The 27,070-nt window shown below is 48.5% G+C and overlaps 1 protein-coding gene across 1 annotated transcript in view; it reads right to left on the bottom strand.

Annotated features, from left to right (window-relative positions):
• Positions 1 to 27,070, bottom strand: part of gmds (GDP-mannose 4,6-dehydratase) — a 116,501-nt gene that overhangs the window by 50,347 nt on the left and 39,084 nt on the right. Inside the window, exon 7 of the mRNA XM_030372746.1 lies at positions 20,287 to 20,414. Coding sequence (XP_030228606.1) covers positions 20,287 to 20,414 — 128 coding nt within the window. The remainder of the gene's footprint in view (positions 1 to 20,286; positions 20,415 to 27,070) is intronic.

Raw genomic sequence — 27,070 nt, 5'->3', positions numbered from 1 at the left:
TATTGTTAACATTGTATAATACACAGGTTGAATTATTGATGTTCTCCAACATTACAATGTAGTCTCCCTAACACTGTGTGTGTGTGTGTGTGTGTGTGTGTGTGTATGTGTATGTGTGCGTTCTGAATCATTTGAGTAAACCTTGTCTCGAGTTTATTGCCTTCTCTCCTTGCTAAACTGACTCTGCAGGAGCAGAGGAGGATTGCAGGACCCAACTCTCCTATTGAAGTAGAAAAGGGGGTGAACTGTGACCCTGGAGAGGTGGGTTGTGGACGGTGGCATGGGAACCCCACTGCTGGAGAAGGAGCCAGGATTTCACGGTGAATACAGGGTCACACCATGGGGACCATGGAGGCAGACGACCCAGACGCACGCACACACACACCCCAACACACAGCCCAGACAGACGACTCTGCAGACAGAGACAGTAAGTGTAACAGTAGGTGGGAGGGATGGTGTAATCTCCCATATAACCTACACCAACTTTAAATGCTCAAGCAGAGACAGCTGGTCGGTTATGTTACACACACACACACACACACACACACACACACACACACACACACACACACACACACACACACACACACACACACACACACACACACACACACACACACACACACAAGCAGAAATGAGCAAAACAAACACGCAAACGCGCAGAAACGTTCAGTCACACAGGGAGATGACACACAGTATAGTATGCACTCATTGACAAACGTACACAAGCGAACAATCATGACCCTGAGAGCCACGAAAAAGCAAAGCAGACATGATTATAACCTTGAAACTGTAGGGGAGAGGGACAAACGCATTGGACACACTTCATACGTTTGTCTTGCATGAGGCCTGCAGACACAGATCCCCCGCCATGCAGCTCATCTTGCAGTGTTAGGGCACACTCACACTACGCCATCTGTACCGTGCCCAAGTCCGTTTCACACCTGTACCGTGCTCAAGTCTAGATCGTTTGGCTAGTGTGAGCACACCAGCCGTACTCAAGTCCACTTCAATTCCATGGCCTGAGCACACTTGGGAGAGGTGTGCTCAGGCCACGAGAAAGATGCTAATGAGCGGACATGCGGACACGCATGGCTACGCAACCTGAGCTGGAAGACGTATAGTCCATGCGCGACCCTTCTTTCCAATTGAACAATAAACATGATGGCTAGCGGTTTACGTTGGTGCGATAGTGAATTCAATTTTTTTATAAAAAATACCCTGTTCGTCACGGCGTGGGCATTCTTGGTTCACTGGAGAAGGCGGGGCTGTGCACGGAGTCTAGCCCTCTTTAGAATAATTTGCACACTCCCGAATGTTTTTATTTTTATGAATGAGGACACCCGCATGCAAGAATAAGTTCACATCTGGGTGTAGGCTACAAACGCCACTAACTATTTACAAATGCAAAAACGCCAACATATTCTTTATTTTGCTGACCACTTGTTTTTTATCCCGACAATAGACTTGTAAGGAAAGTTCCTCTGCGTCTCTCTCGTAGATCACACCATCTTTCAACGTTGTTTAATACGACTGCATCACCTTCTCTCACATGATCAGCAGCTCGCGGATTTCACTTTCTCTCAAGTTAGAAGTCAACTGCTCATGATCATATCGCTGCATTGTCTCTGTGGAACCACGGAGCCGACGCATTTACAACAGAATGAAATCGTACTTGAGCACGTGCAGGTGTGAAACGGACTTGGGAACGGTACAGATGGCCTAGTATGAGTGCGCCCTTACACTCAATGCCTGGATCCACGTAAAACACACTGGCTTCACTGGAAATATATCACAATACATCAAAGAAAACCACTGTGCGTTGGACCCATACAAGTGATGCATGTCCATCTTACAGACACAGCTTGTCTACGCAAAGGTAAGCTGTATGGCAATGGAAACAAGCTGCTAATGTTACAAGGAGAGAAAGAGAGTAGGGAGAGTAGGGATTGGGTGACGCACACACACACACACACACACACACACACACAGACAGACAGACAGACAGACAGACAGACAGACAGACAGACAGACAGACAGACAGACAGACAGACAGACAGACAGACAGACAGACAGACAGACAGACAGACAGACAGACAGACAGACAGACAGACAGACAGACAGACAGACAGACAGACAGACAGACAGACAGACAGACAGACAGACAGACAGACAGACAGAGAGAGAGAGAGAGAGAGAGAGAGAGAGAAAGCGTTGCAAACCCGTCACAACTCACCGGTCAGCTCTCAGCAAATCGCGGTCTATTGCAAGGTTCCATACGCTACTCCCATATACGTTACTCAACATTAGGCTTTACACACACACACAGCCAAACACTTTCACTTAGAAACAAACCCATCCCGGCTCACACAGACCCATATACAAATATGTGTCAGTGTGATGCATACATACATACACACACAGAGACATATAGACCCATACACACAATCCCCTGTCAACACCTAGCTTGTATGCGCAGATGGCTATTGTAAAATCTCCTACTTCAGTTGTGAATGTTCTTTACCAGAAACAACCACTGACAACTTACTCTTCCACATGCGCTCACACACACACACACACACACACACACACACACACACACACACACACACACACACACACACACACACACACACACACACACACACACACACACACACACACACACACACACACACACACACACACACCCCAGCGTGTCGTTGAAATATGGTGATGAATGATGTCTTACCTGAGTGGCAGCAGAGACACAAGGTGCAGGCGGGTCCCCCAGGAGGAAGACCAATCGGAGAAGAGAAAGAAACCAAAAGAAAAAGTGAAAAGCGTTAGCGTCAGTGAGTATGTGCAGGAGGCAATAAATGGAGCAGGGTTATGAAGGCTTTAGGCTAGATCGAGTGTCCCTCAGCAGAGCGGAGGTCGCGCCGATGACAGGATCCGCCTGATGCGTTTAAAGCAGACATGATGATTTCCACAGAAACCCAGAGTGGACTTTCCCGCAGAGCATGGCCCGAAGAGCTCCAGTTTCAGATGGTGGCGTGCCGGCACGAGTGTACCGGTGTGTTCACCGCACACACGTGGCACGCTGTCCCCGGTGTCACTCTGAAGTGTTGACATGTATAATGTACCTTATAGGATCAGCTTTTATTATTTTCAACCTTACGGGGAAAAAGCTAAAACAATGAACTTGAAGGTTTTTTTTTTTTGGTGGAGGGAGAGACGTTTGGTTGGCCACGTGGCTAGAAGCTCTCCCTCTAACCGGACAGCATCTCACTTTTTATGACTTTTTTTATTCATTCAAACAATCAGAAAGTTGTTTTGTTCTCCTTGCTTCCCTCTAACGAGGAGCTGACTTAGGGAGGCAGGCGTGTCCAGATGACGTCAGTGGTCAGGTAGCTAGCCTGAGGACTGCTATGCACACAACTCCATCACTTTATGTTCTCCTTCTTTCTTCCATTTCTCTTTTACACATGCCAACACACACACAGATAGACGCATACGCACACACACTGTGGACGGACACACACGGACACACACGGACACACACGCACACACACACACACACACACACACACACACACACACACACACACACACACACACACACACACACACACACACACACACACACACACACACACACACACACACACAGCAATTAGAGGGCAGCACCTTCCCAGGCAGGCCGGTTTTGCGTTATTGGCGATTATTAATCATTCTACATGTTTTCCCATGATCCTCAGCGCGGCCAGCACACACTGACCTCAGCTTTCCATTGAGGGTTTGGCCCTGAACGTCGGAACCTTCTCACAAGGAGGGGCCCCTGATCTCCTCACCGTCCCCGTCTCTCCTGGCTCTCATGACCTTTCGACCTGGTCCTCGTGAGGTGAAGGACAGATTGCTGCTGGTTTTGGCCCTGGCAGTGAGTTATGGTGCGCGGCGCTACAATGTGGTCAGCAGCCGTGTTTTTCTCATGGAGTCCGGGGAGGGATGGCAATACAATTACAGCCAATAAGTCCCAGCCCTAATGAAGATAGATGGGGTCAGCGGCTAGAGCGGCTGGGGCACATTGTGAGCTAATTCAGCAGCGTTTTACATGTAGCGTGAGATAATAACTGTCACATGATGGCTGGAACGAGGCTTAGGTAGTAACTTGCCAGGTTTTGGGTTGGAAAAAAGCAAAAGGAGTCGTTAGGAAAAAATGGACACGTCTAAAAGGGGATCTGGTGGGAGACGGCGAGAAGTAAGGGGAAAAGGGGATAGTTGCTCTCAGCCTGCTTACGGTTTGCCCTGTGCGAAAGGCAATAGCTCTCAGAGATTTGGTCGTAATCTCCCTCTTGAATCAGCCAGTAATCTCATTGCAAATGGGACTAATGCCCAGTAAAATGAACAGAGGGGAGGGCCCAAGAGTTTTTCTTCAGTGGGAAAACACACATAGCCACCTGGGATCAGCCGGTTCTCAAGTCTAACTCGTCCACACACACTAACTAACACTCAATCTTGGATTCCTGAGGGACCCCACCAGGGCACTGCTGAGATAATGTGTGTGTACGTGTGTGTGTGTGTGTGTGTGTGTGTGTTCATTCACTAAATAAAGCCCAGCCATGCGCCATGTCCAGTAGGAGAAGGAGAGTAGGAACAGGAGGGAAGGGGGGAGTTTGACTGGGTCAGGACCCCCCCCCCCCTCTCTAAAAAAAATAGCAGTCTACATATGGAGCTCATTGTTGATAATTCACCTTTCAACTCCTACTACTGACTGCTCAAAAGCCACTTATGCTGCTGCCCATTAATCAGTCAACATGCTAACTAGCAGCATGCTAACGTCACATACCAACAGATAATGATGTGAAGAAAGAGCAACAAAAGTAGAAGAATGAAAATTGATCAAAATGATCAGGGATCAAGCAATCAATAAAGTTGCGCACATGATCAGTACAAAAAGTGATTACGCACACACACACACACACACACACACAACCCCACACCCCACCTTCACCCCCTCAAACAAACACAATGCGCACTGGAGCTGAACTGGACCTGAACCTGGCTCAGTGTCTGTTTAAACTAAACGTTCCAAGTTAATGCGAACAAATATCCACAGAGCTGCTCAGAACTTTCCTCATATCCTGCCTTGGCCCACACACACCGACAAGCACACACACACACACACACACACCGACACACACAAACGCACGCACACAAGCAAACACCATATCAAATACAACATCTCCCTCTCATGCATACACACAAACCCTGCCAAAAAAGGGGCCCCAGGACTAGTGGGGCCGACTGTGAAGGTCCTGCCGGGGCGGTCCTGATAGCCAGTGAAACCCCTCACTTGACAATGCCCATTGTTTTCGGCTACCATTCCCCAGGATGCATTAAAATACGCCGTGCAGGGGTAGAAAAAAAGGAGCCTTTTGTCAGAATCAATCACGCAGCCATTCCTGAAAGGTTACAGTTTCTTAGCAGGCTGAGAAAATGAGCAGTGTGCTGGTGTTTAGGTCCTTGGTCCGCTTCGCATGGCCGCTAGCTCGAAACATGGTCTGGAGCGCGGACCGGGCCGCTTTTTCCACTGTGTTCTGGTGAACGTGCGGTGGAAGGGCCAGCGTGTTTTACCAACAGTGACCCTGTTGTGTGTGAGGCACCGCTGGCTGCCAGGGGTCATTTTCCAGTCGGCTTGGTCTAATTCGGAGCCCAACCGAGACCAACGTGGCGGAAACACAGAGAGAGAGAGAGAGAGACAGAGACAGAGACAGAGACAGAGAGAGAGAGAGAGAGAGAGAGAGAGAGAGAGAGAGAGAGAGAGAGAGAGAGAGAGAGCGAGAGCGAGAGCGAGAGAGAGAGAGAGAGAGAGAGCGAGAGCGAGAGAGAGAGAAATTAAGAAAGTGAACCGTTTTTTGTGCTCCTTTTGTGTAATAAAAAAAGGAAAAATAATTGCTTGTTCTTTTTCCCTGAATTCAATAATTGAATAATTCAACAGTGACATCATGTTCATGAAAACAAGACAGTTAAATGTAATAAGTTAAATTTGCTGTAACGAAACATTAAAAAAAGAAGCATGCACTCAAAATAATCAAATTCTAAAACAAGGTCTCCAAAGTGTTAGGACTTTTCAAGAACGGAATAATAAACACAAGTGTCTCAGAAGTCTGCTTAATATTGTCTCCTCAGAGTGTTTATAGAAAAAAATAGCATTTCTATGTCAAAACAAGCTTTGGTTGATCTCAGAGCTACTGGCCGTCGGTCAGTTGTTGAGACCTGATTCCCACTGCCACACATCCAGCCACATAACCGTACATAGCTCTTCATACTCATCGCTCTCTATGTCGACCTGTCTGTGTCTCGATGTCTGTTTGTCTGTCGGTGAACCCTGCGTTCTCTGTGTTCTCCAATGCTAGGATAAAGACAACTTGCGCTGGCCGATCAGAGAAGTAAAAAATAAAAAAGATAAAAGAGGAAGTGACATGTCATCTCAAGCCGAACAGGGAATGACAGGAATACAGCTAAGAAAGGGAGGGAGGGAAGGAAGGGAAAAAGAGGGAGAGAGAGAGAAAAAGAGAGTGACAGACAATGACAGAGAGAAGAGCAGGGCTGACGGAGGTGGAGAGTGATGGATGGTTTTCCATACATAGTCTATCTATTTTCCAGAGACTATATGAATGCATTGCAGTGGATCTGGTTTTCCACAGATGTGAACTGGATATGTCTTTAAGTTATGAGAGTAGACAATATGGGGACCTACAAATAATTTTCATGACAAAATCTATCCTCATTATTTTCCCTGATGATGCTGGATATGTGCTGAATACCAAAGCATGGCAAAAGCAGTATTGCCTTCATGAAATAATCAGCCAATATTTTCGATTTCAAATGCCAAAATAAAAAAAATTAAAAATCACGTGTTACTCGTACCAACAAACCGCTTTTAGTTTGTTTGCCAAGTTGAGCAATGAATGCCAAAACTGCAACGGATGAAAGAAATGTGTGTGTGATATGAATAATGCATGAGTGGCAGGTCAGATTGATGTGGGGTATAGGGTTTCAAGGCTGCCATCGGAGGGGCAGTGCGGCCGTGCCCAAACCCAAGCACGCACACGCACACATTACACACCCATACTTCAAAGGGTGTGGTCTGGACTCCTTCATCGAAAGACACACACATGCACAAATGTACACACAAGTACATAAGCAGCACAAACTCACTCAATCACTGTGGTAGTTCAGACTTTTACACACACACACACACACAGGGTCTTGACTTCCTGGCTGTCCCAAACAGGAACACACAGGGTTCTGTGTGCTGGACGCAGAATTCTAGGAGCCTGACGGAGAGGCCTGGTTTCCACACCTGTGTTTTCCACAGTAATTAGGGACGCATACTATTCTGGGGGCAATGCACACACACACACACACACACACACACACACACACACACACACACACACACACACACACACACACACACACACACACACACTTCCAAGAAGACAAGGTGGCTCTCAGAGCCAGAGTCCGTACTGTGGGGCTGATGTTTACACCAGAGCAGCTTCAGTTTCCTCTGGGCAGAGTGTGGACGCTGCAAGCAAAAAAAAAAAAAAAAAAAGGCTGGAAATGGCCTGTAAATAAATAATGATATAATGATGTCATGTTCCCCGTTCCACGTCATTAAGAGCGGTCACCATATAGGTGCACCAACTACGCGGATGGGACCAGACGGTGAGACGGAGTGCCCGTGGGTAACAGAGAGGGACTCAAATAGGTGGCTGCCTGTTTAACTGTTGGGAGGGGTATTCATAAGATGGTGGCTGGATTGATTCTCACGGTACCATAGATTTAAGAAGAACATACTGGGATTACACAACACACGGCGGACCAAACCATCACCGGGCAGTGCCAGGCCGTGCTCACGGCATCTCGCGGTATTAAAAGGAAAACATGACAAGCGACCTTGAGGGACGCCGACGTGAGATCTCTACACTTTTGAGGTCCCCGTTGGTTAGTGAAGCAATGAGGCAATCTATTGCTCTGGGAGGAGACATGGGAAGAAAGAAATAATGAATGCTGAGATTTACGATGAGAGGGAGTAAGGCAAAGGCGGTGATATCTCTCTCTCTCTCTCTCTCTCTCTCTCTCTCTCTCTCTCTCTCTCTCTCTCTCTCTCTCTCTCTCTCTCTCTCTCTCTCTCTCTCTCTCTCTCTCTCTCTCTCTCTCTCTCTCTCTCTCTCTCTCTCTCTCTCTCTCTCTCTCTCTCTCTCTCTCTCTCTCTCTCTCCTGTGGTAATTAGAGTCTCATTACAGCCGAGCGGGCGCTTTCATGTCGCTGGTGAAACATGGCCACCGTCTCTCCCCTCTGGCCCACAGACATAAACAAACACTTGAGTTGCAGCGCAGCCTGGAGCAGTGTAGCCTGCGCTCTGACACGGACGGACACGAGAGCAGGGAATCCCCTACGCCAAGGAGCATTCCCACACACACGCTGATACAAGCCGATAGACACATACCCTCTCCACCACCACAACCCACCCATCCCACCCTCATGGCCAACAGGGAGAGAGGTAGAGAGAGGGACGAGACAATTGGAAAGGAAGGAAGGAAGTCCAATAAACTAAACAGCACAGAGACAGAAGGGGGACGAGGTATCAGAGAGAGAGAGAGAGAGAGAGAGAGAGAGAGAGAGAGAGAGAGAGAGAGAGAGAGAGAGAGAGAGAGAGAGAGAGAGAGAGAGAGAGAGAGAACTGCTGAGTCTGGGTAATGACATAATGACAGGGCTGCAGTGTTTAGCAGCAGTGGCTTTTTATAGCAACTGTCAGGACAGATGTGCAATCGCTCAATTTGATTGAGTGGATGTGTGTGTCCAATGTCTGCGCATTTGCGTGAGATACAGTGTGTGTGTGTCTGTGTGTGTTTATTTGGAGAGTGCCTATGTGTTTGCGTGCGTGAAGCTAACCGCAAAAAACAAACACACACACAAACACCCAGTGCACATGTGCACGTGTCTGCGAGGCAGCATGCGCTGCATTAGTATGATGCGAGGCTGACTCAGGGATTCTGAGTTGAGATCGGAGGAAAAGAGAGACGGTGAGGGGTGGAGACAAAGAGTAGGAAGCTTGATAGAGAGACCGGGAGAAAGTGAGGGTGAGAGAGAGAGATGTTGAGTTGTGCCGTGTTTGACCTTTATGTAGAACTTTCTTATTTTATATCTCAATCACTGCATTGTGAATGTTTATTTTCCATGCCAATAAAGTTCTTTCGAATGAAGTTGAGAGAGAGAGAAACAGTGGCAGAGACAAATTTAGACAGACAGATGGACAGACAGGGACAAAGTGAGACACAGATTCAAATGAGAGGGAGAGATAAAGAGGAGAGACAAAGAAGGAGGAGAGAGAGGGAGATTGACAACAAGGGGAGGTGTCCTCCTGGAGGCCAGCGTTGCACTGAGTGGAGCCACAGGAGAGGGGGTGACGCTGGGGTCACCCAGGGTGCAGGGAGCAGTAACTCCAGGGGCACATTTAGAAAGAAAACAAACCGCCAACATCACGACAGGTCACAGACAGGGCCTTAACTCCGATTATACGCTCACACACACACACACACACACACACACACACACACACACACACACACACACACACACACACACACACACACACACACACACACACACACACACACACACACACACAGTACTACAGTCTTACATAGCTCAGACCACTTAATTAAACTTGAGATCCGTGGCACTCCCACAGAAAGGCCAACCTTTGAAAAGCAAATACACCCCCCCCCCAACCCGCTCTCCCCGAACTGTTTTAATAAGGACAGGGTTCAATGGGAGCGGAGGCCGAGTCAAAGAGCCGTTGTATTGGAGGAGGAGGAGGAGGGTGGGTGTTCAGTTCCATGCTACTTTCGTCCCACCCACACCTCGTTGTCCCAGCAGTCAGACACAGCTCTATTCAGCCTACCTGAATATTGTGTCATTGTGTGTGCATGCATACACAATGAATTTCTGCCTTGTAGAAATTCAATAAAGCATGCGTTTACAGTCCGTGATAGTAAACTCATGGGCGGTTCCATCTGCATGGCTGCAGTTTTGTGTGCACATACGCGCGTGCGTGTGTGTGTGCGTGCGTGTGTGTATTATGTGTTTGATATGTGCGTGTGTATGCTTTGTTGTGTGTCTGCGTACACACGTGCTTGCGTGAGTGCGTGCATGTGTACATTAATGGGCATATCTGCGTGCGTGTGTTTTCTTGTGTGTCTGCGTACACGCGTGTGTGTGTGCACGTGTGTCTGTGTATTCATGTGTGGTGCCAACATGCTGCAGTCCAGAGGACAGTGCAGAGGACAGATTCAGGCATCACAAGCCGGCGTGAGCACTGAGGCACTGGAGGTTATATAAAGAAGACAACATGAGGAAGCTATTGGGGCTCCTCTTCTCCTTGTGAGGGAAGAGCAGCTTTCAGTGCTGTGACCCGACAAAGGTTTCCATTCCATTACAGCCGTCGGGCCCGTTTGAAGTGGACCGCTTGGGCCGCTGCCTCCGCCACGCTCAATAGACTACAAGGCTGCTCTCCACGGGCCTGGCGGGAATATGCTGGCGGCCTGTGTTCCCCCAGACTCGTCCATGCACCTGGGGAGGGGTGGGGAGGGCTGTTCGGCTTGGCCCAAAAGAGAGTCAACACACACACACACACACACACACACACACACACACACACACACACACACACACACACACACACACACACACACACACACACACACACACACACACACACACACACACACACACAAGATCCCTTAACCATAAAACCTAACCCAAAGAACTACAAACTGAACCACATTCAGTGTTTATATTCAGTCCTACAAATCGTCTATCAATGAAATCCATCCGTGTTGCGTCATCAACATTTGTGTCCAGAATGCATTCATGGTGCCTTGGGCACACTGGCACAAATACAATTATACACATATGTAACCACGCACACATGCACGAATATATAATGTAACGACATAGAAATATATGCATTTGCAAAGCCGGATTTGAGGGAGGGGAAATTAGAGAGTGTAACAAAGTAATTTGCTGATATCAGGTAAGAATCCTGGGGTCAGAGCAAGAGGGAAAAATGGCGTGGGGGGAGGGGGGAGACAGAGTAGGGGGAGGGGTTGACACAGTGACATTGAGAGGCAACTGAGCTAAAGAGGGGAGAAAGTGTGTGGGAGAGAGCGAGAGCAAGAAGAGAAGAGTTGGGAAGAAGAGAGTGAGGGAGGGTGGATCGAGAGAGCCTGAGAGCTCTGAGAATGGTACTTTGTTCTTGTGATATTTGGCCTGAGCTCCAATCTGTCCCGTCTGGATGGGGGATCTTCCCACGAGCCACTTGAGACGGGTGGACGGAGAGCAGCAAGAGTGTCAGAGTGTGGAAGGCCGAGAGGGAGGGAGAGAGAGAAAGAGAGACAGAGCGATAGAGAGAGAGAGAGAGAGAGAGAGAGAGAGAGAGAGACCAAATGAGAAAGAGAGAGAGTGCGAGAAGGTCACATATATTCCTCGTCCAAAAGCACTTGGCCAGACTCTCTAGACAATTACAGCGAGATACGCCACACACTCACTCATCCCCGTCAGCCAGATTTGGAAAACGCAAAAAATACACACTTAACACACACTCTCTAACTCATACCCAGAGACGGCTAATCGTTGTTAGCTTCGACGGTTCGCACAAAACAGAAACATGCATTTTGTGGGTTGTCCGTGTATCTCTAGAGGTCACGCAGTGGGAGGGGGGATTACTGCATTAAGAGGGCTGGCTCTCACACTTGTGCTCCCCAATCAGGAGCAGTAGAGGTCCCGGCTTCAAAGACCAGCTGTGGAACCCGGGAACGCTCTCTCTCACACGCACACACACACACACACACACACACACACACACACACACACACACACACACACACACACACACACACATGACCACACCCCTACTCATCACCTCACCACCCCCTCACCCGTCCCCACGCCTCCCTCCCCCCGCGTCTCAACCTGTGAAATCCACAGCAGGAGACCAAACTCTCCTCTCCCTCCATGAGCCCCCACCTCCTTCCTTCCCCTAACCCGAGCCCCCCTCTCCCTTTCCTGATCTCCCCCAGTCTCCAGGTGGGAGGTAGGCCTTCAACAGAGTGGGGGATCTGACCCCACACATACACATAATCCCCGCGACCAGAGTACCCCACAACACCAGCTCGAGGCCCAAACCTCTGGACTGAAAGACGCCTCTCTCTCTCTCTCTCTCCCTCTCCGTCTTCCATTATCTCCACGCGTCTCTCTCTATTGCCCTTTGTACAAACTCAAACAATTTCAGACATCTATGAAGATAATGGAGGTGAAACCAAGAAGCTGCAGTGGAAAATAATACAATTGCTCATAATAGTAATGCTAATAATAGTAAGAATAATAAGGAAATAATGCTAATAATTATAATGCTACTTGATTGTGTTTGACAGGCCTATTTTCCTGTGGTCTCTCAGGTGAATGGTGGGTATGACCATGTGTTGGTATGTTTGTTTATCAATGTCAATCTACGTGTGTGTGTGTGTGTGTGTGTGTGTGTGTGTGTGTGTGTGTGTGTGTGTGTGTGTGTGTGTGTGTGTGTGTGTGTGTGTGTGTGTGTGTGTGTGTGTGTGTGTGTGTGTGTGTGTGTGTGTTTTACTGCTTAGTATGGGACCCCCGAGGCAGGAAGACATCCCACTTGTCAATGTGAAAGCTGAGGATTCCTGTTACAGCGCACAGTGAGAAGAAGAGACAGAAACAGGGGGAGCAAAGGAGAGGAAGAAAAAAAAGAGCAGCATCTGCTTTCATCCTCTACCCGGCAGGGGAGCGCCCGGGCCTGTCAGTCTGAGAGGGACGGCCAGCTGCCAGCACAGTCCCGGGTCTCACTAACACACACACACACACACACACACACACACACACACACACACACACACACACACACACACACACACACACACACACACACACACACACACACACACACACACACACAATGATAAAATAAATAATACAAATTAATAACTAAAATGATCAACGCACAAACCACAAACAAATGACACAGCCCTTATTCCCTGCATTCTCCGTCTCTCTACTTATCCCTCTGTCTGACTGTTACCTTTTCCTCGTCGCTAAGTCAACAAGCAAAAATATTAAATGATTCAAAGATTCCGAGGCAATTATCGTTTCAGTTCCTCTGTCAATCAAAACACATTTTGTAGCCATCTGCTGACAGGGAGGAGCGATGACGAGAGCAATTAAAAGAGAGTGAATGACAAAGAGGAAGAGAGAATGGCAGAAGATAAGTGTGTGACAGCAAGACAGGCAGAGGGAGAGACAGAGAGAGGGAGATGTAGGGAGGGTGTGAGGAAGAGAAAGAAAAAGAAAAAACCAACAGAGAGAATGACTATAGCATGGTTTCGGTTTGTGTGGAGCGTGACCCTGAGTCTCGGTGCAGACGTAAGGCCACAACTGGAGTCAGGTTTCCGTCTATAAAGCTATAGTAAGCTGCCGTCAATTGGTTGAACACGCACACACAGTTACATGAACATATGCATACGTACACACCCTCACATACATACACACACGGACACAGAATGTAGCATGGTGCAAAGTGTACACACACACGCACACACACAGACACACACACACACACCCCCCTACATAGGCCAGCTACGGCCTCTGCATCACCATGATGGCTAGGCTTTTCACTAAGAGAGAAAAACTCAGAATGCATTCAGACTTCTCTGTGATTGTGACAACAGAAGATAGGAACATGAAGCCTGTACTCTGACTCCTCTCACCCTACCGCCCAGGGTGTCTCTTTTATTTTCTTATGTTGACTTTATGTATGTCATTGGTCTGGGTCTTCACCAAACACGCAAACAATGCCTATTTCAGTTAAGTTAGGCAAACCTCCCCCCACCCCCAGCTTTCATAATCAAACCCACAAACTAAGAATCATATTAAAGAACACAGGAGACTGGGAGACTTGTTCTCGCGGCCTCGTTCCAAACAAAACATGGCTGAAGCTTCTGGCGGCTTCTTCACCAAATGAGGGATCTGATCCTTACGCCCTCATTATGTCAAGTTACGATCTGTAGGAGGACATGCAAAGCATCTCTCTGTGGGAAGGAGCTGTGTGCGTGCATGTGAGCAGTAGGGGGCAGACCATATTATTGAGGTGCTCCTAAGACCACAGGTTAAATTTCACCTGCAATTAACACCTTGCAATCCTCCTCTAAAATTCATTTTCTCCTCCTTTTTGCATACGCACGCACGCACGCACGCGCACGCACGCGCACACACACACACACACACACACACACACACACACACACACACACACACACACACACACACACACACACACACACACACACACACACACACACACACACACACACACACACTGTTTATTCACTCTGCCTGTGTTGGATGCCGTGTCAACATGGCAGGAGCTGCTGCCCCGTCTCTCCTGCTCGTGAGAAAACACACACACACACACGCACACACACACACACGCACACACACACACACACACACACACACACACGGCATCCCCCCCCCCCCCTCCTACCTCACATGCAGTCCCTCTTACACACACTCACACATGCAATTACACACACTTTCCAAAAATAACATGACGTCATTTCATACTAGTGTGTGTGAGCGCGACGGAGGTGAGGGTCAGGAGGCAGCGGAGCAGGGAGTTTGCCCAGGGGTGGGGACCGGTGGGTGTGGGAGGAGGTGAAACACAACGCCCCCTTCCACCAGCCCTCGCTGCTCCTATAAGCTCCCACTCTGTCTCCATCTGTGTCCAGCAGTGTCTATTAAAGGAGTGGTAATCCCCCAAATCACTTCTTTGGTAGAAAACAGTTCCGTTTGGGTCTCACATAGTGAAGATGTTGGTGTTGTTTTTGACATGAACGGATCAAGTTTGTGTAAGATGTCTGCTATAGCCGGCTTGAGACCATTTCCAGAGTTTTTCCAGATAGTTCTCTATTGGCTGCAGACGATATCTGAAGCCAATGTAACGTTGGTTTTGACATCGCTGGACAATGTACCTCGCACTTGCTCTAATGGAACCCATTTTTTCGAACCTTTCACGGCCATTTTTTTTTTCACTTAGTTGCTTCCAGGCTGAAGTATCCCCCAACCGCCACCAACTTTATCACTGTAGAGACCTAGTACAATACACGTGCACCCAATGGGATGCTGCAGAATATCCTGAATCAATTGTCTCTGCCCTTGTTGTTCCGATAGGGACAGAGTGGCCCCAGAGAATGTCCTGTGATCTGACAATCGTAGGTGGAATCCCACCAATGGAACACACAAGTCAATATTTGTGCACCCCCTAGTGGCTGCACAGTCAATTGCTTAGAGTGACTGCCCAGTTATGCACGGTCAGCGAAAGCACCAAAGAGAAGAAAAGAGAATTGCATCACATCACAGATCGCAATCTTGCTCAATGAATGAAAGTTACGAGAGAAGACATTGTAAAGGGTAAAACCCAGGCTACTGTAGCCCTCTGCACAGAGCCCCATACCAACTGCCACATTCCAACTTGATGAATGGCCCGCTGCTCTCATCAATCAATTGGGATTGGCCCTGATCTGCGCTGTGATTGGCAAATTAGCCTCATCTGTAACCATTACAGTTCAAGCAGGCAGCTGCAGCTGAGAGAACAAGAGACAGAAATAATAAAGACGGTGAAAAGTGACACCGGCCGGTCCGTCCTGCCACCTCATTGTTTTCACACAATGCAACCAGGAGTCTGACAACTCTACTGCCCCACAGGGTTTGACACGCTGACCCACACAACCCCACAATCAGAGAGTTTCCACACACGTATGCATATACATACACACAGAAGGAAACGGCTATCGAACTGTTTTTCAGCAGGTATTTTGGAAATAAATGCTGAATGAAATATAAGCGTGGTGAGGTATTCATCTGCAGCTATTATGTGTGTGTGTTGGGGGATGGGGGGATAGATGTGTGTGAGTGAGGGGCACTGTGAGTGTGTGTGCTTGCATGCGTGTGTGGTCTATGGCTATGTGTGTGAGTTTGTGTTGTTGTGAGTGCGTGTGGTCTATTGCTATGTATACGTGTGTGTGTGTGTGTGTGTGAGAGAGAGTGTGAGTGTGAGTGTGTATGTGTGGTCTATTGCTGTGTATACGTGTGTGTGTGTGTGTGTGTGTGTGTGTGTGTGTGTGTGTGTGTGTGTGTGTGTGTGTGTGTGTGTGTGTGTGTGTGTGTGTGTGTGTGTGTGTGTGTGTGTGTGTGTATTTACGTGTGTGTGTGTGTTTGGGTGTGTGTACGTGCGTGAGTGCATGTGTGCATGCGTGGGGGAGGCTGGTTGAGAAACCAGGTGAGCCACCATCTCATCTGGTAACAGTTTTCTGCATGGGAGACAGCTAGTGCCCAGCAATTAGACACCAGGAGGGATATATGACTGGATAACTGGCTGGTAAACTGCTCAGCTTAACAGACCTAAACAGACAGGGCTGTGACGTAAGGGATCAGTAGTTGTGTATTGTTGGACCGCAAAATAGGAACAAATATGATGGGGTGAAAAAGGCTCAAATTGGATTTACAGCACATTACAGTACAGGGCTTGCAGCATATGTTTATAAACACACAATAAGTGAAAAGAAAGAAAGTATTCATAGAAAGTATCAAACAAGGATGGAGCTCAGGGGGGATGGCGGGGGGGGGAGAGAGAGAGAGCCAAACCACTAGGTCTGATGTCTCCCCTCCCAGCCAGTTCTCAATGTTCTACACACAGGAAATGGCTTTTCTGAAGCCAGGGGGGATGGGGGAGGGGGTAAGTGGAGGATGGATAAATGAGTGGAGGGGGGCTAGGGCCCAGGGGCCATGGGGCCCCTTTCAAACAGCTGTACCCACTGCTGGCCACCTCAGCACGGGGCCACTGCCCATCCCTGGGCAAGGGCGAGCGAGGGGAGGGAGAGAAGGGAGGAGGGCCAGTAAATTAATGGAAATATGTTCCTCCAACATCTTCATCTTATCAGTGAGAGGCCCTGTCTGTCTGCAGCAGCAGCAGCAGTGCTGAGCTGATTTATTGAAGTTTTTCCATCTTGTAACACACTGCTCTCCAATCCAGACACATTGCCACATTCCTGACAAACCCTACAACACTTAGACCGGCCCTAATGCTCAAAATTGTTCAACAACTGAAAACAAAACGGACACACTGTAATATCCTCAATCTTGAAATCATTCAGTAGTAAACCAAAATGAGATCAGCGACAGTGGAGGATTACGGACAATTGTCTTAAAAATGATTCCAAACCAACCCCCGCCCGCGCCGGGTTTGGAGCACAGCATTCCCTTCCCGGCATACTTCCCATAATGGTGTAATGAAGGGCTCCATTGAGAGCCGTCTAGATGGTGCTGGAACTCTGGTCCGGGCCAGACACCCGATACCCGGGCCCAGACGACGCCCTGCCCGCCGCACGCCTTCAGACGTCGTTAGGGTAGACACACAGCACGCCCCTCCTGCCACCCGCAATCCATCCCCAGCCAATTACTACCAATTACCCTGTCCCGGACGCCCGGGCACAGGCGGTCAGAGGGAGAGGGGGAAGGGGGGGGCAAAGAATGAAAGAAGGAATGAGAGAAAGAAAGAGAGACGACGACAGAAAGAAAGAAAGACAAAGAAAGAAAGAAAGATAGAGAGAAAGTATGAAAGGTAGAAAGAAAGTCAGATAAATGAAAACAGGGAGGGAGAGAATCAGAGAGTGAGAGGGAGACAGAGGGATAGAGATAGAGAGAGAATAAGTGGAATAAAAAAAAACACAAAACAATATTGATTATTATCCAAAAGCTGATACGAATTAGGCAGGCAATATTTGCTGTTGTTGTGCAAACACAAAGCTGAGAGCAGCGATTTTCCTGAGAGATTGCGTTCCATATAAAAGGGATAAAGAATGGGTGAGAGTGTGTAAGTGAGAAAGGATGGGAGAAAGGGAGAGAAAGAGAGAGGGGAGGTCAACTTTCAACCAAAGAGATGGTTCATTAACATTGTGAATGTCTGAGTGTCCCACAACACACACACACACACACACACACACGCACGCACGCACGCACGCACGCACGCACGCACGCACGCACGCACGCACGCACGCACGCACGCACGCACGCACGCACCACGCACGCACGCAGAGACTCACACAACCGCTGCCTCCGTTCCCCTCAACCTCTCAGCTTCTGTTTGACTTCCCGAAAATCGTCCTTTTCCGAAACCAGAGCCACACGGAGAGGAGCTGCCTGAATCACCAGACCTGGAATGTCGGCGTTCCCACAGGAAACCTGGAGCGTCTCAAAGCAAGGTGTCCAGGACAGGGGGAGTGGCCACCAACATGTACACACACACACACACACACACACACACACACACACACACACACACACACACACACACACACACACACACACACACACACACACACACACACACACACACACACACACACACACACACACAAATCCACAGTCGCGCTTGCCTGGTCCCAGGGACTAACCTGACTTTATAAGCAGGGACCGAGACCCTCGGACCTCAGGCAAAAACCGCACGCACACGCACACACACACACACACACACACACACACACACACACACACACACACACACACACACACACACCCTTAAATTGATTCAACAGAATAGTCATATTTATTGTTCATCCTAACCTCAAGCGTACAGATAAACTCCCCGGCTGGACATGGTGATTCAGCATTTCCACTGAGAGAAGTGGCCTTGTGACCTTTTACAGGCAGAAGTGCTGTTCAGACAGAGCTGTTATGATGCGTGTTACTACAGGCGGTTGTGACTGCTGCCTCGTGGAATCAGATATGGCAGACTGACGTATTTTACTGACGCCATCAAAGCCACTGCGACCGACCTGCATAGCATGGGGTGCCATGGCTACCACCCACCTCTTAAAATGAAAATGAAAGTGACCCACTGAGCGCGCACACACACACACACACACACACACACACACACACACACACACACACACACACACACACACACACACACACACACACACACACACACACACACACACACACACACCTCAAAGAGCAAATGACACGGACCACCGTGAGGGGCCTTCTGCAACCCGTTGAGCTTTTCAACTGTGCAGCCACATGTAGTTCAACGCCACATGTGTTTTAAGGTCACTCTATATCACACACTCGGGCCGCACGCACAGGAATGTGTACTCACATGTACTGCCACACACACACACACACACACACACACACACACACACACACAGAGACAGACACGTGCACGCTCACACACACGCACAGCTCCATCTGCTCCTGGACATGGCATCCTGCTGTTTCGTTTCATCTCAGCAGGACTCTATGTTTGCTGCTGGCACCGTAGTGAATAATACAAACACTGGATCTCTGTCATCGTCCCTGCAAAGCCTGCATCTCACTCCCTCTCTCCCTCTCTTCCTCCCCCCCGCAGGCGTATCTCAGCGCGTGAGGCGGGAGGCGGGAGGCTGGAGGCGGGATGTGGGACATGGGTGAGTTGTGGGAAACTAAAGTGAAGTCTGTGGCCTCGCAGCATGTGTCCCTCGGCCCCGGCTCCCCTCACTCCCCCCCCTCGCTCCTCCTCCTCTGCGCCTCTCTGTTTCTCTTCTGGCAGGGCATCACAGGAGGCTCCATGCAGATCACATACGGCCAGCCGCGAGGAAGCTGGGAAAACATGGCCCCCACAATGCTGTGCTATGCGCACACATCTGAACTCTGCTCAACTCTCCTGCTTTTTTGGGTTCCTTTGTGGTGTTTCGCTCTGGACGACGACTCTGCCTGTGTGTGTGTGTGTGTGTGTGTGTGTGTGTGTGTGTGTGTGTGTGTGTGTGTGTGTGTGTGTGTGTGTGTGTGTGTGTGTGTGTGTGTGTGTGTGTGTGTGTGTGTACATGTCCAAACTCCTTTGGACATGTGGAGTTACTGTGTGTGTGTGTGCGTGCACGTGTGTAGTGTGGGTATGTGTGCGTGTAGCATGAGCTCCCATTATTGTGTTTGTCTGTGTGGGTAGTCTGTGAGTGTGCTTGGTGTGTACTGTGTGTGTGTGTATGTGTACTGTGTGTGTGTGTGTGTGTGTGTGTGTGTGTGTGTGTGTGTGTGTGTGTGTGTGTGTGTGTGTGTGTGTGTGTGTGTGTGTGTGTGTGTGTGTGTTGTGAGTGCGTGCATGTGGGTGATCCACACCTCCACATAGTCCTTGGCGTGTCCCCAGTCCCGCATGGCTCCCAGGTTGCCCAGGTAGATGCAGTCCTGAAGCCCCAGGTGGATCTTCGCCACCGAACGGGTGATCTTACGGGTCACAAAGTTTGCTCCTGCAGAAGAAAAAAACACATGCTCAGTGCTCACAGAATCACATTTCAATAAGCATGGTAAAATACGTATGGGCATAAGTCAAAGTGCAAAGTACAGTTATGCGTGTGCATACACAAAATCAGAATGACAATGTGATCCAGTTGGAATTTAATGGAGAATGGAAATCTAATCATTCATCATGTGCCCACCTCACCGACCGTGGCTCCCCTAGCCACCAAGCAGCACTTACCCACGCCAACATACGGGACCAATAAGCCTCGGCAGATCAATGCAGTTCATTACCACCTCACGTCCCAACCAGTGGAACCACACGTTCGCACCAGTGGAACTCTTTTCAAACCATGTCTTAAAACAGATCCATTTTCATTTTCCCCCGTTAATTGACAGTCTGGTGTCGACGCTGGGCGACCGGCCCATCCAACCCACGGATGGAAGTTCCACGAAAAAAATCCTCTGATAAACAAACAGGGCGCTGCAGATTTTTGCGATGCCGGGACCACCGTGACTCCGCCGGTGAAGGACAATCCGGCCCAGGAGCACCGCGGTTCGGCTCCGACAGGGGTCTGACAGACAGGCGGCTCTGTGGAGCCCCTGAACCAGGGGGGGGGGGGGGGGAGAACGTATGTGATATTATATCCTCAGAAAACAAATGATCTCCTAATGACTTTCTTTCCCGCTGCGCTGATTTGGCAGAGTGCTGCGGACGGGTGTCGTGTTCGCCTCTCGCCGTATGCGGGAGAGTGAATGGCGGCCCTGCAAATTGAGCGCAGTCCAATCAAAACACTTCCTTTTTAAAGCTGGGTATCAATGCAAAATATTAAGTTGCCATGATTAATAAAGCTGTGATCTTGGCTTAAAACTGCAAAAGTGAGGATTTCAACCCGCTCAAGGCAACGTGATCCTCGGCATCAAATGGAAAATATCATCAAAAGAGAATCACTATTCATAGCACACAGCATGCATCTCCCATAACCTTAGGGGTGACCCGCTCAGAAGTAGAGTTTACACAGGCCAACCTCAAGTCGTCCCGCATAAGCGGAGTACGGCTGTTCTCTGAGAGGCCGCGGTAGCGCGGCGGCTGTCTCTACGCTGTATCATCGCACTGACATTGAACAGAGCCTTCGTGTAGACATAGAAAAATCCCATGAAGCCAACCATGCGAATGCACCAAATTTGTAGTAGTAATTTCGTACGAAAGCCATAGCCCCGTGCGGGCTGAGAAAACCCAGACCTGAGAAAGTCAGACCTGCTTATTTTAGAACACACAGCATCGTGTGTGTTGTTGTGAGTCACATGACCGCATATCAATAAATTGTATCTATTATCAAAAAAGAAAAGATGCCTCAGCTTGGCATAGACTCACCGTTGAACGGCTTGCTTTTCTAAACCGTCTCCATTCATCAAAGCGTTCACTTATGCAACGGGTATATCCCGAATGATTATCAGACACCTTTATTAGGAAATAGTATGTGCTCATGAACCGTAAATAAACCGCCTCTGGAAAACCCCTCCTGTCTCAAGGCAGTCCTGTCCTCGCATGATCATTTTCTCGCTCTCTCAATCTTGCTTTTTCTCTCTCTCTATCTCTTTCTCTCTCCTTCCTCACAGGCATCTTATACAACCTGGCAAGCATCATATGTTCTACTAACTGTAGTCAAATGCTAACAATCAGTCATCTGTCACCGATGCATCTGTGAATGTCATCTCTGCTCTGTGCCAAAACCCCCCCCCCCCTCCAACCCGAGAGGTTGCCTTATCAGATCCTTTGGACTGGAGTCATTTATCATTCCAGTGCTAGCACTCACTCTGCATACAGGTGGACACATGTACGTACACATGACCCAAAAACAAACGCATTAACCTGGGGAACCAGCATTATGCGTACTCCTTCGCACATGCACGCACGCAGGCACGCACGCACGCAGGCACGCACTCCCCCGTCCACACATTCTCCCCCCGATACCACATATTACGCTCGGTGGGACAGAACTGCGCAGGGAGGCCGTAAAACAGTAACTACAGCTCCCATTGGGTTCCCGTCCATCCGAAACTCGAGAGCCTCAGGTTAAACGCAGGTTGTCAAAACAGTACCGCACCGCGCCGTTATGGGGGTGTCGGGATACAGTGGGCCCGCCCAATCAGCAGTTAAGTCCATTATTTTTCCTCTGGCACACCTGTGTTCCCCCCCTAGTGAAGCTCACACCTCTGTTTGGAGTGGCTGAGCGCCCCCTGCCTGGCCTAATTGCTGCGGTGTGAAGCTCGGGATAGGCCCTAATGGACGGGTTGGCCTGGCCCAGGCACAAAGCCTACTCTGTAACTGGTGCGTGGTGTTAATGTGTTTCCTTTACTGGCAGCAGCGTGGCAAGACGGCCAGGTTGAGGATTGGGGAAGGAGGGAGTAGAGGTTTTGGGGGGGGGGGGGGGGGGGGGGCGAAGCAAGGCAGGCAGCAGGAGGGTTTGGAGCCCAAAAGAGGGCAGCGATGGCCGTTTCACCTCGCCCGCGGCCCTGCGGAAAGTCCAATAAAACCATGTGCCGTGAAAACCGAGCAGACAGCGGGCGCCCTGCCAGAGACTGACTCTCTCCCTCTCTGTCCTCTCATTCTAACTTAGTCATTTCGGTTTAATTTCTTGTTCTTTTCCCCCCTCGTGTTTCTCTGCTTCAATTTAATTTCTTTGGCCTGGGACGGGACAGGAAGAACGTAAAACAAGGGCCGCTCTAGCACTGCAGGTACCTCAGCATCGGGGGGGAAGTAGAGGGCGGAGGGCACAAGGGAATATGGGAGCTCTGAGAGGACATAAAGACTCACCCCAAGAAGTAGCATGTCTGCCCTGACTGAGTGGGGGCTATGTGCATTTGGTGGGTGCTTGAGCCATGACATATCAGGGACTGATATTGTGCGTCTGCTGGTTGCGTTGAGAGGGCGGGGCGGGAGAGGGGTTTGGCCTGGTCACTCAGTCGTTTGGGATATTCTGGGCTGCTGCCTTTGCCACATTGCCGAGGGAAGGTGACTGTCTCCAACCTTCGTGACGACCCAGCCTTATTCATATCCTCAAGATTTCTCTGAGTCATACGTATTTCTTTGACTGTGTGTGAGTGTATTTGTTTGACAGTGTTTGTGTGTGTGTGTATGTGTGTGTGTGTGTGCTTCTTTGACTGTGTGTGTGTGTGTGTGTGTGTGTGTGTGTGTGTGTGTGTGTGTGTGTGTGTGTGTGTGTGTGTGTGTGTGTGTGTGTGTGTGTGTGTGTGTGTGTGTGTGTGTGTGTGTGAATGTTATTTTTTCTTTGTTAATTGCTCAGGACTAAACAAAAGTCATATTTTGCAACGTTCATGCTGTTGACAACGGATGTGTTCTGGTAAATGCTGTTGCCCTCAACGGAGTCAAGTCATTGTTAATGAGAAACAATATACACTATCCTCTGTAAGATGCCATGAGAAGTACTCACCAGACCAGATACCCCCTAAGAGACATTGTTTTCACAGACACATAAATATAAAAGTAACCAAGAATTTATTTAGCCAGAGTTGTCATGACAATGCTCATGTTACCTCAACATGGGGGTTACGCACCTGTTTTGGAACTCACCCAAAACTGCAAATCCCATAATCCCATACTGTCTTTTGCAAGCCCCAAGGGCTAGAAGCTTTTGGGTTCAATCCAAATGAAAAAGGCCGACCTATTTTCCACCCTCACCCTTTTCACTTTGAACCTTTGATAAATTTGCTCTGCTTGTTTTTAGTTTTTTTTAATGGCACAAAAATCAGCCGTTTCTAGCCCACTCTGGCACGCCTGTTATCCCTACTGATTAATGGCTTAAGCGCCTCGCTTGTCAGAAGATTGAATGATTTTGCAGACCATGAATCTTTTCTGGGTCAGGAGTTGGCCAAGTCCTGCCAGGGCCAAAGAACTGTCAATGTCTGCCATCGCCGCGTTGCACAATCCACGTCCCGGGTTGATCTATGAAGCCTCCACCAAGGGGGAATTGTTGCACTTCGTCCAAGAGAGGTCCTGTGCTCAGCCCTGCCAACGCAGTGTCTGTTCACAACTGACATGCTGCTGCCCTCACTTCAGGCTGACTCAGCTGACAGGCAAGGTGAAGCGAGAGAGCAACGGATAGGAGTGATGGATGGGAGGCCAAGAAAGAGAAACTCCTTTTAAGTTGTGTCATAATATGTTGTGTTGCAATGCAATAAATAGCATTGTACAGAGGTATAAATCTAGAAAGGGTAAATTATCCGGTAAATGCCTTATGAAGAACTGTTATCTGAAACTGAACGGGAATAAATTGGGACGATTCTTTGAACAAACGACAATACAAGAAGCTCTATACTCTCTTTTTGAAACTCTTTGCCAGTCGAAAAGAGAGAATGGAGAGATGCCCAAAAGTTGGCCCAAGTGTGTTTGGCACTGAATAACCTGCCAATCAACCTAGGGAGTGCCGGTGATGTTAAGAAACGCCCGAGCGTTCTTAAAAGGTAGGGTTTGGGGACAGCATTTGAGCATCCTTACAACTTGCCATCAGCTCATCACCTCAGTAGACCAGATCCACAGATTGCATGGCAACCTTGAAAACAAAAATAATCTGGGCGTGCGAAGGTGAAACCTTGCTCATCCAACCACGACATCTGCAGCCCCAGCCCTAGGCCTCTGAGGCTCAGAGAATGTAACCGACGCAGGGACTGGGTAGGGTCATATGACCCAATAGGAAGAAGAGGAGTAAACACTAGAGGATGTGAAGCATGGAAGCAGAGAAGGATTCTGTCAGCGACTGTCCTCCAAGGTGTCAGACGCTGCATATATACCATGACCAGAGTTCACCTGATGTTTAGACTGCCTTCACTCAGCCTACTTCAAGAATTAAAAGCAAAACCTCAGGTTCTCCGAACTCTTCTTACCCCTTGATGACACACATCCAATAAGTTCCTGGTTGGATATGCAAAAAACAACCCTTAAAATATTGGAAAAAATCATATTCCCTTACCAATTCACCAAGGCAATTGACCTTTCAGACTCTACGACTCAACGAGATACAGAAAGACAAAACTAAAGCCTGTGAAAGGCCAGTAAATATATGTTTGTTTAAAGGGGCAGCACTGACATTGGCAGTGCTATTTCAACCCCTCAGTGCTGGCTAGTTTTTCTCTCCAAGCATATTGGTATATTATTATATGCTGCAAGCGTGAACCACAGATTTCTGAGAGTGGAGGAGCACTGGGGACTTCCCCATAAACCAGGGGTTTAACATTCTAAAAGCTTGGGGGGCGAAAAGGACAGTGGCTATGTAGTAGGAAGGGTGTATTACAGACTTTCACACGCAAACACATGGTCGTAGGTTGACGATAGTTTAATGTGCATATTCCATTATTTGAAATTAATCAACCCCAACAATTTTGCTAAATGAGATCTGAAAACATAGGGATTTACAGGTTGATTGCCCGCAATGAATAATGCCTATAGTTCGTTTTGGCTGGATACCTGACTGCTGTTTCCAATGATGGCTGTTGGTGTGCTTCATATATCTTGCCAATATGGTGTAGATTTAGCTAAAGCTAATTCGCCTTATGAGTATCACCGCAAAGCTTGTTTATTATGGCTAAAAGCTAAGCTAGCCCGTACAACAGTATCTGAGGTATGAGTTGGCAGCAAATGCAAGCTTCTGTTTGTTTTTCTTCACACTGGATTTGCAACAAGTTATTTTTCCTTTTGACTGATTGATAGTGACTTTTCCCAGTAGAACAATAGGGACCTCCTGTTTATTGGTAGAGCAGTTATGTGTTTACGAGAGTTTCAGGATAAACCCGGGGAACATTCCTGGTGGGATTAAGTCATCCTCAGATCTGAGCGCCTTGTTGGCGTGGATGATAGAGAGCAGACGTTGGTCTTGCTTTCTTCTTCAGATAATTTCCTCCATGGCCCAACCAAATGACCACTAAAGCAGCCAATAGCACATGGTTTGAAAAACATTCAGCTTCATGGAACTTGAGAAAAAAACCTGAACCCACTGTTTCAACTGGCATTCGAGCACTATGATATTTAAAAAGAAATGGGTTTTGTGTTGAGGGTTTTAGGAAAGAGGGGGGAGTGTAATCCGGATGGTTGTGACCCTGTCCAACTTTGTGATACTTTTAGTACTGTCATTTTTTAGGAGCGTTATAATGATTATACCCCTCCCTCAGACGCAGACGTTAAATAAATCGCTGCTCAGATTGATATTCACCATCCACACACACTGTAGCGTTATACAGCAAGGGTCCGAAAAGCCTAAACCTTCTCTCGGATGCCGCAGTCAACCGCTGCCCAGACAGAGCTCCAAACGTCCACACAAACCACGCTGCCGGTTCCCCCCTTGGTCATGACGTCTCAGTGCCTCGGAAAAGGCGCTCAGACGTCACTAAAAGAATGCCACCTTCGTTGGAATGTTCAAATAATGTATGTTATGTGTTTTGCGGAGAACCTGTCAGTCTGTCTGTCTGTCTGTCTGTGTGTGCGTGTACACACAAATCCACTCTGGGATGCATGAAATCATAGCCTTTCTTGCTTGTAGGGGTGGGATGCATTAGTGGTGACATCATGGACTTCCTTCACCATTAGTGAGAAATTATCAAAAGGTATACAAACGTAGGGGGTGGGGCAGCCCAATGTTAAGGAATGAGCCAT

This window comes from Gadus morhua, chromosome 12 (genome assembly GCF_902167405.1).
Source record: "Gadus morhua chromosome 12, gadMor3.0, whole genome shotgun sequence".
Taxonomy (NCBI): Eukaryota; Metazoa; Chordata; class Actinopteri; order Gadiformes; family Gadidae; genus Gadus; species Gadus morhua.
This window is presented reverse-complemented; position numbering and strand designations above follow the sequence as displayed.